General features: G+C 41.2%; 1 protein-coding gene across 1 annotated transcript in view; it reads right to left on the bottom strand.

Annotated features, from left to right (window-relative positions):
• Positions 1-17,118, bottom strand: part of CA10 (carbonic anhydrase 10) — a gene marked incomplete at its 5' end in the record, with an annotated part of 205,775 nt that overhangs the window by 143,138 nt on the left and 45,519 nt on the right. Inside the window, one exon of the mRNA XM_053708336.1 lies at positions 7,431-7,573. Coding sequence (XP_053564311.1) covers positions 7,431-7,573 — 143 coding nt within the window. The remainder of the gene's footprint in view (positions 1-7,430; positions 7,574-17,118) is intronic.

The raw sequence follows: 17,118 nt of genomic DNA, 5'->3' as shown, positions 1-17,118 counted from the left end.
CAAAAGTCAGTACAAGTTACATTAGTTATATTCAAATTTTTTATTGTTTCAATGCTTTTTATGTCCACCTTTATTTTTGACGACAGACTCAATCCTGGGGCATGGAGGACACTAATGTTGGCGAGATGTTCTTCCATTCTTCAAAGACATTTTTTTCCAGCTGCTCTATTCTGGAGGGGTTGTGTTGCTCTGCTTTTCTCTTTAAAATACCCCAAAGGTGTTCTATTGGATTCAAGTCAGGGGACATGGTTGGCCAGGTCATAGTTTTCACTTTTTTCTTCATTAGAAACTCTTTTGTGATTTTGTCAGTTTGCTTTGACTCATTATCATGCTGGAATGTTCCCCTTCTGCAAAGCTTCTGGAGACTGCGAGTAATCTTGTCAGACAGTATTTAGGGATATCCACAGGCATTCATGGTACCATCTATAAATGTCATCTCCCCAACACGTTTTGCACTCATGCAGTCCCATATCATCACACTCCCACCTCCGTGCTTCACTGAACTATGCATTTACTGTAGTAGTCCTGGCCAGATCCACATCAAACATGCTGGACCCCATCTGAGCCGAACAAATGTATCTTGGTCTTATCTGACCAATAAATGTGCTCCCAATATTCATCAGGCTTCTTTTCATGATGTTTAGCTAACATTGCAGTTTTAAGCCGAAGAGCAAGAAATGCTTTTTTCTTGGATGTCCTTCACACTGTCTGAGCTGCCAAAGAAACTCCAATTTCCATTGATGACTCCAGAGAAAATCTGAAGCACTTGCCTGTCTGTTTTTCAGAGCTAGGGGCCCATTTATCAAGCTCCGGATGGAGCTTGAGGGCTAGTGTTTCTGGTGAGCCTGCAGGCTCGCCAGAAACACCAGTTATGAAGCAGCGGTCTAAAGACCGCTGCTCCATAACATGTCTGCCTGCTCTGAGGAGACGGACAGACATCGCTGCAATTCAACCCAATCGAATATGATCGGGTTGATTTACACCCCCCTGCTGGCGGCCAATCGCGAATCTGCAGGGGGAGGCGTTGCACCAGCAGCTCACAAGAGCTGCTGGTGCAATGCTGAATACAGAGAGCGTATTGCTCTCCGCATTCAGCGAGGTCTGTCGGACCTGATCCGCACTGTCCGATCAGGTCCGACAGACCTTTGTTAAATAGGGGCCATAGAGTATGCAAGTAGTGTACTGTCCGTGGTGTCATTTTAAGAGGATGGTCACTGAGACTCTGCATAGTGTTACTATGGTTCATTCTATGAGGGGTAGTTATCAACGTGTCTACCTCAAATACGCTGGAATTCCGCAGCGTATTTGATGCGAGGCAGATTCGCCTTAGTTATCAAGCCCTAGATACCGGCAAAAGTAGAATTTTGTGACGTAAGCTTCGATCCGCCGGACTCAGCCGATTCTTACGTCACTCCAGATGTTCCGCACACAAGTGCGGCACAATCTGACTACTTTTGCTAGTTATCAAAAAACTAGCAGGTACGCTCGGCACTTTTCCGGCCCAGCGTACCTGGTTTTCAAACCGCCGCCCTGGAGGCGGCGGATCACATAGGAATCAATGGGAGTCTGACCCCTAAACCGCCGCTCCCGGAGCCCACCGCAAGCTATACTAAATATGTTAACCCCTAAACCGCCGCTCCCTGTCCCCGCCGCAACTATAATATATTTATTAACCCCTAAACCGCCGCTCCCTGTCCCCGCCGCAACTATAATATATGTATTAACCCCTAAACCGCCGCTCCCGGACCCCGCCGCCACCTACATTATACCTAGTAACCCCTATCCTGCCCCCCCTATACCACCGCCACCTATAATTAAGTTATTAACCCCTATCCTGCCGATCCCGGACCCCGCCGCAACTAAATAAAAAGTTTAACCCCTAAACCGCCGCTCCCGGACCCCGCCGCAACCTATATTAAATTTATTAACCCCTAATCTGCCCCCCCTACACCGTTGCCACCTATAATACATTTATTAACCCCTATCCTGCCCCCCCTACACCGCCGCCACTGTAATAAAATTATTAACCCCTAAACCTTAGTCTAACCCTAACCCTAACACCCCCCTAACTTAAATATTAATTAAATAAATATAAATAAATTTAACTCTTATTAACTAAATGAATCCTATTTAAAACTAATTACTTACCTTTAAAATAAACCCTTATATAGCTACAATATAAATAATAATTATATTGTAGCTATCTTAGGATTTATTTTTATTTTACAGGCAAATTTCAAATTATTTTAACTAGGTACAATAGCTATTAAATAGTTATTAACTATTTAATAGCTACCTAGCTAAAATAAAGAGAAATTTACCTGTAAAATAAAAACTAACCTAAGTTACAATTACACCTAACACTACACTATACTTTAATAAATTATTCCTATTTAAAACTAAATACTTACCTGTAAAATAAACCCTAAGATAGCTACAATGTAATTCATAATTACATTGTAGCTATTTTAGGATTTATATTTATTTTACAGGTAACTTTGTATTTATTTTAGCTAGTTAGAATAGTTATTAAATAGTTATTAACTATTTAATAACTACCTAGCTAAGAGAAATACAAAATTACCTGTAAAATAAATCCTAACCTAAGTTACAATTAAACCTAACACTACACTATCATTAAATTAATTAAATAAATTACCTACAAATACCTACAATTAAATACAATTAAATAAACTAACTAAGTTACAAAAAATAAAAAAAAAATAAGTTACAAACATTTAAAAAATATTACAACAATTTTAAGATACTTACACCTAATCTAAGCCCCCTAATAAAATAACAAAGACCCCCAAAATAAAAAAATGCCCTACCCTATTCTAAATTAAAAAGTTACCAGCTCTTTTACCTTACCAGCCCTTAAAAGGGCCTTTTGCGGGTCATGCCCCAAAGAATTCTGCTCTTTTGCCTGTAAAAGAAAAATACAACCCCCCCAACATTAAAACCCACCACCCACATACCCCTAATCTAACCCAAACCCCCCTTAAATAAACCTAACACTACCCCCCTGAAGATCATCCTACCTTGAGTCGTCTTCATCCAACCGACCACCGATGGAACCGAAGAGGAGATCCGGAGCGGCAGAAGTCATCATCCAAGGGGCGCTGAAGAAATCTTCCATCCGATGAAGTCATCATCCATGCGGCGCTGAAGAGGTCTTCCAACCGGGCGATGTCATCTTCCAAGCGGCATCTTCAATCTTCTTTCTTCCGGATCCATCTTCATCCTGCCGACGCAGAACATCCTTCTTCCCCAACGGCCGACGACTGAATGAAGGTTCCTTTAAGGGACGTCATCCAAGATGGCGTCCCTTCAATTCCGATTGGCTGATAGGATTCTATCAGCCAATCGGAATTAAGGTAGGAAAAATCTGATTGGCTGATGCTATCAGCCAATCAGATTGAAGTTCAATCCAATTGGCTGATCCAATCAGCCAATCAGATTGAGCTCGCATTCTATTGGCTGATCGGAACAGCCAATAGAATGCAAGCTCAATCTAATTGGCTGATTGGATCAGCCAATCGGATTGAACTTCAATCTGATTGGCTGATAGCATCAGCCAATCAGATTTTTCCTACCTTAATTCCGATTGGCTGATAGAATCCTATCAGCCAATCGGAATTGAAGGGATGCCATCTTGGATGACGTCCCTTAAAGGAACCTTCATTCAGTCGTCGGCCGTTGGGGAAGAAGGATGTTCCGCGTCAGCGGGATGAAGATGGATCTGGAAGAAAGAAGATTGAAGATGCCGCTTGGAAGATGACATCGTCCGGTTGGAAGACCTCTTCAGCGCCGCATGGATGATGACTTCATCGGATGGAAGATTTCTTCAGCGCCCCTTGGATGATGACTTCTGCCACTCCGGATCTCCTCTTCGGTTCCTTCGGTGGTCGGTTGGCTGAAGATGACTCAAGGTAGGATGATCTTCAGGGGGGTAGTGTTAGGTTTATTTAAGGGGGGTTTGGGTTAGATTAGGGGTATGTGGGTGGTGGGTTTTAATGTTGGGGGGGGGTTGTATTTTTCTTTTACAGGCAAAAGAGCAGAATTCTTTGGGGCATGCCCTGTAAAAGGCCCTTTTAAAGGCTGGTAAGGTAAAAGAGCTGGTAACTTTTTAATTTAGAATAGGGTAGGGCATTTTTTTATTTTGGGGGGCTTTGTTATTTTATTAGTGGGCTTAGATTAGGTGTAAGTAGCTTTTTTTATTTTTTGTACTTTAGATAGTTTAATTTAATTTAATTGTAGTTATTTGTAGGTAATTTATTTAATTAATTTAATGATAGTGTAGTGTTAGGTTTAATTGTAACTTAGGTTAGGATTTATTTTACAGGTAATTTTGTATTTCTTTTAGCTAGGTAGTTATTAAATAGTTAATAACTATTTAATAACTATTCTAACTAGCTAAAATAAATACAAAGTTACCTGTAAAATAAATATAAATCCTAAAATAGCTACAATGTAATTATTAATTATATTCTAGCTATCTTAGGGTTTATTTTACAGGTAAGTATTTAGTTTTAAATAGGAATAATTTATTAAAGTATAGTGTAGTGTTAGGTGTAATTGTAACTTAGGTTAGTTTTTATTTTACAGGTAAATTTCTCTTTATTTTAGCTAGGTAGCTATTAAATAGTTAATAACTATTTAATAGCTATTGTACCTAGTTAAAATAGATTGAAAGATGCCTGTAAAATAAAAATAAATCCTAAGATAGCTACAATATAATTATTATTTATATTGTAGCTATATTAGGGTTTATTTTAAAGGTAAGTATTTAGTTTTAAATAGGATTCATTTAGTTAATAAGAGTTAAATTTATTTATATGTATTTAATTAATATTTAAGTTAGAGGGGTGTTAGGGTTAGGGTTAGACTTAGGTTTAGGGGTTAATAATTTTATTACAGTGGCGGCGGTGTAGGGGGGGCAGGATAGGGGTTAATAAATGTATTATAGGTGGCGACGGTGTAGGGGGGGCAGATTAGGGGTTAATAAGTTTAATATAGGTTGCGGCGGGGTCCGGGAGCAGCGGTTTAGGGGTTAAACTATTTAGGATAGGGGTTCATAACTTTATTATAGGTGGCGGCGGTGCAGGGGGGGCAGGATAGGGGTTAATAGGTATAATGTAGGTGGCGGCGGGGTCCGGGAGCGGCGGTTTAGGGGTTAATACATATATTATAGTTGCGGCAGGCACCGGGAGTGGCGGTTTAGGGGTTAATACATATATTATAGTTGCGACGGGCACCGGGAGCGGTGGTTTAGGGGTTAACATATTTAGTATAGCTTGCGGTGGGCTCCGGGAGCGGCGGTTCAGGGGTTAATACATTTATAAGAGTTGCGGCAGGGTCTAGGAGCGGTGGTTTGGGGGTTAGTAACTTTATTGAGTTGCGGGGGTCTCCGGGGCGCCGGTATAGGGGGTAGAACAGTGTAGTTAGTGTGGGTGCTTAGTGACAGCTTGTCAATAAAGCTGTCAAAAAGCCGAAGAGCAGCGAGATCGGATGAGTGATAACTCTCACAGTCCGCTGCTCATCGCCCCGTACTTGGTGCACGGCTTTTTGACAGCTTTTTTGATAACTTAGGCGAACGTATTCAGGTCCGCGGCGGTGATTGTAGATGAGCTTAGGCGGGCGTATTGGACCGGCGAAGGCAGGTAAAGTAGACGGCTTGATAACTACCCCTCTATACCTCCTTATTATTGTTGCAACTGTGTTTCAACTAATTTTTATATGTCACCAATCTTCCTCTATCCTTATTCTCAGTTGCTCTGGCAATTCTTTTCCATGTGGAGCCATGATGCAGACGTGCAGATAGAAACAGCCCACAGATCCCAAATGGAGAAAGTTCTGGTGTTCACAGGTCAATTTATAACCCTGTTCATGCAAAAATTGTCAGCATTCATTTGTTTCGTTTAACTTTGTAAGAGGTTAATACTTACTTTAGTGCATTCTTCCAGAGCCCCAGCCGCGCTAACAGGACAGGAAGCTTAGCGAGTTTGTCACCCAGAACCTGCACTAAAGGTAGTGCAAGTCTTAGGAACCAAGAGCATTTAGCCTTCTGTTAGCGCAGCCGGGGCTCTGACAACAAGAGGATTGGGCTAGAGTGCACGCCAAGCTCTCCAGAGCTTATTAAGGTAAGTATTGTAGCTAATACATTTGCATTCATTTTAACAAAAACAAATGTAAAACTAAAATTCAGTACTCATTTTGTTTAAGAGTTAACAAATACAGAATAGTGCATCCACGGAATATTCAGGGAAATGTATTTCCCTGAATATTTGTAATGAAAATCAAAAATTTCTTGGCTGCACATCTCTAAAAAAGCAAAAAGCATCCAGGGACTTCCAGTTCAGACCTCTCTTACTGAATATATAAAAGACTGCTGCAAGCTCATTAATCCAGTGAGTTTAAAAGGGACATGAAACCCAACATTTTTCTTTTATGTTGAAGGAGCAGCAATGCACTAATTAGAACTGAACAAAATCCGGTGAGCCAATGACAAGATGCAAATATGTGCCGCCACCAATCAGCAGCTAGCTCCCAGTATGCTTTGCTGCTCCTGACCATACCTAGGTACTCTTCCAGAAAAGGATATCAAGAGAACAAAGCAAATTAGATAATAGAAGTAAAATGGGAAGTGTTTTGCTCTGTCTGAATCATGAAATAAACATATTGGACTAGATTACAAGTGGGGCCCTAATTTATCGTGATCCAGTAAATGGGCAAATTCACCTGGTTTCGGGCGTGAGATAAAAAAAAAATAGCCATTACAAGCTCACGGTAGCAATTAGCTCTCAGAAAATTAACCAGAGATCAGATCTCTGGTTAATTTTCAAAATATCCCCCTAAATTTAGTGTAGTGTGACTTCGAAAATAATAATAAATGTAGCACCTTTTAATTTTTTATTAATAACTGCAAGAAGCAGTTTTAAGGGGTTAAAGGTGGCAGGTCTGAGGTGTTAGAAAAAAACGGCACAAAAAAGTGCCTTTACATTGCGGTCTATGGGGGGACTGTGTTATTACTATAAATATATATGTACCCTCTCACCTGCTCGCTGCACTACTTCTCATGACATGTCTTACGGCATGAGAACGAGACTCCCATTGGAGCCAATGAAAGTGCCCTCTCGTGAGTGCAATGCTTCTGTGCAATGCAAATGCAAGGTTGAGTTCACATTTTGCACCTCACTTTTTACTACCGGAGCACATTTTCATGCACTAGTATTACTAAGTTAAGCGCAAATATCACTATCATATTTAGCGCTCAACTTGTAATCTAGCCCTTTTCTGTTTCATGAAACTTTAATGAATCTTGGTGTTATCAACACAGCTTGTCAAAGCAATACAGTATAACAAATATACATTCTTCATAAACACGGAGTATATATTTTCTAAAGAAAGTAAAAAAAAAAAAATCTTACCTTTCGTCCACCTGTGTTAATACGTAGTGGTGTTAAGAATGGATCAAAAATCATATGGCTGGTTTCTATGTTAACAGGAGACTGTCTCTTTCCAACTGCACACAAATTCCAAGCTGAATTTACCAATCCCCAGAAGGAAGGCACTGTAACAAAATACAAATGTGTATTAGAGGTAGCTCATATTTTTGATTCTCTGCAGTGCAGTTAAGAGCACACCATTTTAAAGGTTAATTAAACTCCAAGGGGTAAATGTATCAAGGTTTGCCGGAAACAGAAATTATGAAGCAGTGGTCTAAAGACCGCTGCTCCATAACTTGTCTGCCTGCTCTGAGGCGGCAGACAGAAATCAACCCGATCGAATATGATCGGGTTGATTGACACCCCCTGCTAGCGGTTGCTTGGCCGCGAATCTGCAGGGGGCGGCATTGCACAAGCCATTCACAAGAACTGCTGGTGCAATGATAAATGCCGATAGCATATGCTGTCGGCATTTATCAATGTGCGGCGGACATGATATGCTACATCGTATCATGTCTGCTCGCACATTAATAAATTTACCCCCAAATGTAATTCTTATCCTACATGCTGCACAGTGATTGGTTAATCCGTGCAGTATCCATTTTTACTTGTAACAAATTGGCTGCAACGAAGGAAATAATATATCAATAATCAAGAAGTGTCTCTGGACTGAAAAACTATTTAATTATGCTAGGAAAAGGATAATGACAATTTTCACAGAGCTACAACTCTTTTAATAGTTTGTCCCTCATTTATAAATCAATTTCAACTTTTGTTTTCTCTGAGGTATCCACACAAATTATACCTAATTTTTATGAAAAGGATTTTTAGTAAATAATTTTAGTTTGCATAAATATTTTAATGTGGTAAAATAATTAAACAAAAACGTTGGGGCCCATGTATTAAAAGTTTTGTGGACAAGGATTAAAAATTTAAAACCTGTCGCAGAGTGTTTTGCAGAGTGTGAGGCGGCCCCCCTTTCCTCGTGTGACCAATCGTGTGAGAGAAGGTCCTGTCAATCACCTTGAGCGAACTTGTTCCGGGTGATTGTAACAAAAAGAGCATGTGCAAGCTTACCCTGCAAGGGCTCCAAAGCAGCTTACGCTTACGCTGCTTAGTACTTTTGTGTCTTTATTTCAATAGTGTACATAGTAAATAGCAGCAGGGGAGTCATTATTTCCTAAATATTTCAAACCCACATTTTATTGTACAAAGGGGTTTGGTGACATTATCAGTGCTTCCGCCAAGAACCGGTGATGGGGAAAGAAACTGCTGTCTCCTTCCCTGGCTGCAGGAGCCGGGGGGGGACCCCCTCAGAATGACAACACCTGGTGGTAAGCCACAAATAACGAGTTGTTATATGCATGTAAGGGGTTAAATTACACTATTCTGTAATTTATTTTATACACAGATCATTTTGAAATGCTTTAAATATAAATATTTAGAGCTAGATTACAAGTGGAGCTCTAAATTATCGCCTTTTGTGGACGCGCAATAAATAACCAGCGATTACAAGTGGCTGGTTATTGCTACCGTGAGATCCAATACCAGGTTAATTTTCTAAAAGTGCCACAAATGCCCTCAAAAGAGGGGTCACTATAGTTTTAATTAAAAAAATTTAGCTTTTTTTTTTAAATAAAAAACAACTGCACTAAGCAGTTTTTGGGGTCTAAAGTTGGAGGCCGCCTTTTCATTGCTATCTATGGGAACTGTGTGTTCCCAGCAAATATATACTGTACGTATATGACTATATAAATATATATTTTGGTGTTAATATTTGTTTATACACATATTATACGTATGTATATATTCATATACATATATATTTAAAAAGTTGCTGCCATCACTGCGCTGCGCAAGGTTCTGATGCCGTCTTTGATGGCATCAGAACGAGGCTCCCATTGGAGCCTATGGAAGCACACTCTTGTGAGCGCAATGCTTCCCAGCAATGCGAAGGTAAGCTTGGGGTCGCATTGCTGTAAACAAGTAATACCATTGCACATTAGCATGCGCTGGTATTACACAGTAGAGCGCCAATATGGCTTTCATGAAATCGATATTTAGCGATCCACTTGTAATCTGGCCCTTAATGACCCTATTCACACAAAAAAGCTGAAAGGCTCATAATTCTCCTTACTATTGTTCCCTTTGACAGTCATTATACTATTTAAATGTTTCTGTAGAACAAATGTTCTTATTGACTGTTTAAATAAGAGGTTGGTGTACCTTTGAATGTTGATTTCCATAGATACTAGTCTATGAGAATCAACATTCTAATGCTACTATTAAAATACTGAAATATTGTGTTCGCTATAGGAAATGTTTATATTTGTTTGTGTGAAGGTCTTTTGAAAATCCTTGCAGGAACCCACCTGCAATAATCGTGTGATAGTTTTTTATCTGTTTTTACTGTTTACTAATTAAAGCTTTTTGTCTAATTCATACAGCAGCTTTTTAGGATCAGCTAAGAAAACAAAACAGACAATAATCTGAACTGCAGTATAACATATGCAGTGTATGTATGTAGGTGGAAATCCCATAACTATTTAGATTTCCTGGAGACCTTATGGGACTTAAAGGTGACTGAGACTTGTGGCTGGGACCAGCAGGTGTTTAGTGGGTGAAGTTGGGACCAGATGGATGGAGTCATGGGCAGATCTGGGCATGAGCTGAGACTGTGGGCTATTGGGAATGTCTGGAAGGTCCCTGTTTGGAAACTGGAACATTTGCCCTGAATGGGTCTCTGTAGATGGGAGAGTGCTCCCAAACCACAAAAATCCCACAGTTTGTGAGACAGTTGGTAGCTGTCATTGTCATAGCAGCTAATATACCTCTTCCAATATAGCACCTTTGTTTGTCCTGCACAGCACTGGCTAACACTTCTGTAAGGGGCGAACAACTAGACAGAATTATTTACCCAGCTTGCTCTCACATACAAATCACCCAGTCTATAGCCAAATCTACTTTCCTGTGACTGTTATGGAACAGCTCTACTCAAGCAGGATATATACTGTCTGATGGGTGCTACTGACTATTTACTATCCTGATTGCTACTGCCTCTTTATATTGCTGGTCACTACTGCCTGTGTATCATGATGGCTGCAACTGACTGTGTACTCTACTGGATGCTACTACATTTGTATCATGCTGATAACTACTGCTTGTGTATCATGCTGGTCACTACTGTCTGTGTACCACGCTGGTCACTACTCTCTGTGTATTAAATTGGACACTACTGCCTGTATATCATGCTGATCATCACTGTCTGTGTATAATGCTGGTCACTACTGTCTGTGGGGTAGATTTATCATAGTGTGAGTAGACATGATACGAACGGTCAATTGGCCGCTAGCAGGGGGTGTCAATCAACCCGATCGAGTTGATTTCTGTCCGCGGCCTCAGAACAGGTGGACAAGTTATAGAGCAGCGGTCTTTAGACTCTGCTTCATAACTTCTGTTTCTGTCGAGCTTGAAGACTTGATAAATCGGCCCCTGTGTATCATGCTGGTCACTACTGTCTGTGTATTACACTTATCACTACTGCTTGTGTATCACGTTGGTAACTACTGCCTGTGTATCACGCTGGTCACTACTGTCTGTGTATTACACTGATCACTACTGCCTGTGTATCACATTAGTCACTACTGCCTGTGTATCACGCTGGTCACTACTGCCTGTGTATCACGCTGGTCACTACTGCCTGTGTATCACATTAGTCACTACTGCCTGTGTATCACATTAGTCACTACTGCCTGTGTATCACGCTGGTCACTACTGCCTGTGTATCACGCTGGTCACTACTGCCTGTGTATCATGCTGGTCATTACTGCCTGTGTATTCCTTTGATCACTACTGCCTGTGTATCATGGTGGTCACTCCTGTGTATCACACTGGTCACTACTGTCTGTATTATGCTGGTCACTACTGCCTGTGTATCACGCTGGTCATTACTGTCTGTGTATCATGCTGATCACTACTGCCTGTGTATCACGCTGGTCATTACTGTCTATGTATCATGCTGATCACTACTGTCTGTGTATCATGCTGATCATTACTGTCTGTGTATTATGCTGGTCACCACTGTCTGTATCATGCTTGTCATTACTGTCTGTGTATCATGCTGATCACTACTGTCTGTTTATCATGCTGATCACTACTGTCGGTATCATGCTGATCATTGCTGTCTGTGTATCATGCTGATCACTACTGTCTGTGTATCATGCTGATCATTACTGTCTTTGTATCATGCTGATCATTACTGTCTGTGTATTATGCTGGTCACCACAGTCTGTATCATGTTGGTCACTGCTGTCTGTGTATAACGCTGATCACTACTGTCTGTGTATCATGCTGATCACTATTGTCTGTGTATCATACTGATCATTACTGCCTGTGTATCATGCTGATCACTACTGTCTGTGTATCATGCTGATCACTACTGTCTGTGTATCTTGCTGATCACTACTGTCTGTGTATCATGCTGATCACTACTGTCTGTGTATCATGCTGATCATTACTGTCTGTGTATTATGCGGGTCACCACTCTCTGTATCATGCTGATCACTACTGTATGTGTATCATGCTGGTCACTACTGTCTGTGTATTATGCTGATCACTACTGCCTGTGTATTATGATGGTCACCACTGTCTGTATCATGCTGGTCACTACTGTCTGTGTATCATGCTGATCATTACTGTCTGTGTATTATGCTGGTCACCACTGTCTGTATAATGTTGGTCACTACTGTCTGTGTATCATGCTGATCACTACTGTCTGTGTATCATGCTGATCACTATTGTCTGTGTATCATACTAATTAGGGATGCACCGATACCAATACTAGTATCGGTATCGGTACAGATACCAAGTATTTGCATGAGTACTTGTACTCGTGCAAATGCACCGATACTTAAACCGATACCTCTACTTCCTACCCATATGCTATCTTGTGGCGTTTTTTCAAACTGCATGTTCCCATTTCATTTTAAACTGGAGTGGAGACTAAACTAAAAATTGTTTACTACTATTCTGACAATACAAATTGCTATTATTTGTATTATTGTAGGAGAGATCACTGTACCTTGTTCAGACAAACCCCTGAAGTACTGGGCAGTTAATAAACAGATTTCCAGCTCTGGCTAAAATGGCCCAAAAATATTTTTCTGCCCCATGCAGTAGTGTGGAAAGTGAAAGACTGTTCAACTTAGAGTCGAACCTCCATACCAATGTCAGATTGATGTTATATAACAGCCCTACAACCCAATTGCATCACCCCTTTAAATTTAATATTTTATTGTAATATTTTTTATTTATAAACATGTTCAGTGAACTTTTTTATTATTTCATAATGTCTTTTGAATTACAGTCCTTTATAATTATAAAGAAGGAATCTTAAATAATTAGTCTGCATTGTGCTTGGTAAACTGTCACATGACATAAAAAAAAAAAGTATCGGTAATTGGTATCGGCGAGTATTTGAAAACAAGTATCGGTACTTGTACTCAGTCATAAAAAAATGGTATCGGTGCAACCCTAATACTAATCATTACTGCCTGTGTATCATGCTGATCACTACTGCATGTGTATCATGCTGGTCACTACTGTCTGTGTACCATGCTGGTCACTACTGTCTGTGTATCATGCTGGTCACTACAGTCTGTGTATCATGCTGATCACTACTGTCTGTGTATCATGCTGATCACTACTGTCTGTGTATTATGCTGGTCACAATATCTGTATCATGGTGGTCACTCCTGTGTATCACACTGGTCACTACTGTCTGTATTATGCTGGTCACTACTGCCTGTGTATCACGCTGGTCATTACTGTCTGTGTATCATGCTGATCACTACTGCCTGTGTATCACGCTGGTCATTACTGTCTATGTATCATGCTGATCACTACTGTCTGTGTATTATGCTGATCATTACTGTCTGTGTATTATGCTGGTCACCACTGTCTGTATCATGCTGGCCACTATTGTCTGTGTATCATGCTGATCACTACTGTCTGTGTATCATGCTGATCACTACTGTCTGTGTATCATGCTGATCATTACTGTCTTTGTATCATGCTGATCATTACTGTCTGTGTATTATGCTGGTCGTCACCACATTCTGTATCATGTTGGTCACTGCTGTCTGTGTATGATGCTGATCACTACTGTCTGTGTATCATGCTGATCACTATTGTCTGTGTATCATACTGATCATTACTGCCTGTGTATCATGCTGATCACTACTGTCTGTGTATCATGCTGATCACTACTGTCTGTGTATCTTGCTGATCACTACTGTCTGTGTATCATGCTGATCACTACTGTCTGTGTATCATGCTGATCATTACTGTCTGTGTATTATGCTGGTCACCACTGTCTGTATCATACTGATTACTACTGTCTGTGTATCATGCTGATCATTACTGTCTGTGTATTATGCTGGTCACCACTGTCTGTATCATGTTGGTGTATCATGCTGATCACTACTGTCTGTGTATCATGCTGATCACTATTGTCTGTGTATCATACTAATCATTACTGCCTGTGTATCATGCTGATCACTACTGCATGTGTATCATGCTGGTCACTACTGTCTGTGTATCATGCTGGTCACTACTGTCTGTGTATCATGCTGATCACTACTGTCTGTGTATTATGCTGGTCACAATATCTGTATCATGCTGGTCACTACTGTCTGTGTATCATGCTGATCACTACTGTCTGTGTATTATGCTGGTCACCAATGTCGGTATTATGCTGGTCACTACTGTCTGTGTATCATGCTGATCACTACTGTCTGTTTATTATGCTGGTCACCACTGTCTGTATCATGCTGGTCACTACTGTCTGTGTATCAAACTGGTCACCACTGCCTGTGTATCATAGTGGTCACTACTGTCTGTATCATACTGATCACTACTGTCTGTGTATCATGCTGATCACTACTGTCTGTGTATCATGCTGATCATTACTGTCTGTGTATTACGCTGGTCACCACTGTCTGTATCATACTGATCACTACTGTCTGTGTATCATGCTGATCATTACTGTCTGTGTATTATACTGATCACTACTGCCTGTGTATCATGCTGATCACTACTGTCTGTGTATCATGCTGGTCACTACTGTCTGTGTATTATGCTGATCACTACTGTCTGTGTATCATGCTGATCACTACTGCTTGTGTTTCATGCTGGTCACTACTGTCTGTGTATCATGCTGATTACTACTGTCTGTGTATAATGCTGGTCACTACTGTCTGTGTATCATGCTGATCACTACTGTCTGTGTATTATGCTGGTCACTAATGTCTGTATCATGCTGGTCACTACTGTCTGTGTATCATGCTAATCACTACTGTCTGTGTATCATGCTGATCACTACTGTCTGTGTATTATGCTAGTCAGCAATGTCTAGGGTTGCCAGATGTTTGCAACAAAAATACCGGACAGATAAGGGGGGGGGGGGGGTTAAAAAAAAGTGTATCTATATATATATAAAGTAAAGGGAAAAACTTGCACTCACTGGAACTTTTCAATAAATCTTTACTGTAACGATTTATTGAAAAGTTCCAGTGAGTGCAAGTTTTTCCTTTACTAATATCACGTGACGTCCGACAGTCTCAGTCTCACACACACTCACAGCAGCACGCAGGCACGCACGGCGATCAGCTGCTGTGAGACAAGTACAGTGAGTGTAGCCTAGGGCTAAAAGGTGCCGGTGGACATGGGCTGACTGGGTAGGTAGGGGATGCGGCTTGGACTCCGGCAACAGGACAACACAGACTCCGGCAACACAGACAGGTCACTACTGTCTGTGTATTATGCTGATCACTACTGCCTGTGTATTATGCTGGTCACCACTGTCTGTATCATGCTGGTCACTACTGTCTGTGTATCATGCTGATCACTACTGTCTGTATCATGCTGATCATTACTGTCTTTGTATCATGCTGATCATTACTGTCTGTGTATTATGCTGGTCACCACTGTCTGTATCATGTTGGTCATTACTGTCTGTGTATCATGCTGATTACTACTGTCTGTGTATCATGCTGATCACTATTTTCTGTGTATCATACTGATCATTACTGCCTTTGTATTATGCTGATCACTACTGCCTGTGTATCATGCTGGTCACTACTGTCTGTGTATCATGCTGGTCACTACAGTCTGTGTATCATGCTGATCACTACTGTCTGTGTATTATGCTGGTCACAATATCTGTATCATGCTGGTCACTACTGTCTGTGTATCATGCTGATCACTACTGTCTGTTTATTATGCTGGTCACCACTGTCTGTATCATGCTGGTCACTACTGTCTGTGTATCAAACTGGTCACCACTGCCTGTGTATCATACTGGTCACTACTGTCTGTATTATACTAATCACTACTGTCTGTGTATTATACTGATCACTACTGCCTGTGTATCATACTGGTCACTACTGTCTGTGTATCATGCTGGTCATTACTGTCTGTGTATCATACTGGTCACTACAGTCTGTGTATCATGCTGGTCACTACTGTCTGTGTATCATCATGGTCACTATTGTCTGTGTATCATGCTGGTATGTCCTGCTAGCTACAACTGCTTGTGTATTCTGCTAGCTACTACTGCCTGTTTGGTCAGGCAGTAGTGACCAGTGTGATACACAGACAGTAGTGACTAGCATGATACACAGGCAGTAGTGACCAGTGTGATACACCGGCAGTAGAGACCAGCGTGATACACAGGCAGTAGTGACTAGTATGATACACAGGCAGTAGTGACCAGCATGATACACAGGCAGTAGTGACCAGCATTATACACAGGCAGTAGTGACCAGCGTAATACACAGGCAGTAGTGACCAGTGTGATACACCGGCAGTAGTGACCAGCGTGATACACAGACAGTAGGGAATAGCATAATACATAGGCCGTGGTGACCAGCATGATACACAGGCAGAAGTGACCATTGTGATACACAGGCAGTAGTGACCAGCGTGATACATAGGCAGTAGTGACCAGCATGATACACAGGCAGTAGTGACTAGCATGATACACAGGCAGTAGTGACTAGCATGATACACAGGCAGTAGTGACCAGCATGATACACAGGCAGTAGTGACCAGCATGATACACAGATAGTAGTGACCAGCATGATACACAGGCAGTAGTGACCAGCATAATACAGACAGTAGTGACCAGTGTGATAGACAGGCAGTAGTGAATAGCATGATACACAGGCAGTAGTAACCAGTGTGATACACCAGCAGTAGTGACCAGTGTGATACACAGGCAGTAGCGCATAGCATGATACAGTCAGTAGTGACCAGTGTGATGGACAGGCAGTAGTGAATAGCATGATACACAGGCAGTAGTAACCAGTGTGATACACCAGCAGTAGTGACCAGCGTGATACACAGGCAGTAGTGACCAGCATAATACAGACAGTAGTGACCAGCATGATACACAGGCAGTAGTGAATAGCATGATACACAGGCAGTAGTGACCAGCGTGATACACAGGAAGTAGGGACCAGCATGATACACAGGCAGTAGTGACTATCATGATACACAGTCAGTAGTGACCAGCATGATACACAGGAAGTAGTGACCAGCGTGATACACAGGGAGTAGTGACCAGCGTGATACACAGACAGTAGTGACTAGCATGATACACAGACAGTAG

Source organism: Bombina bombina, chromosome 1 (assembly GCF_027579735.1).
Source record: "Bombina bombina isolate aBomBom1 chromosome 1, aBomBom1.pri, whole genome shotgun sequence".
NCBI lineage: Eukaryota > Metazoa > Chordata > Amphibia > Anura > Bombinatoridae > Bombina > Bombina bombina.
The sequence above is the reverse complement of the archived record's forward strand: the minus strand, read 5'-3'. Positions and strand labels throughout refer to the sequence as shown.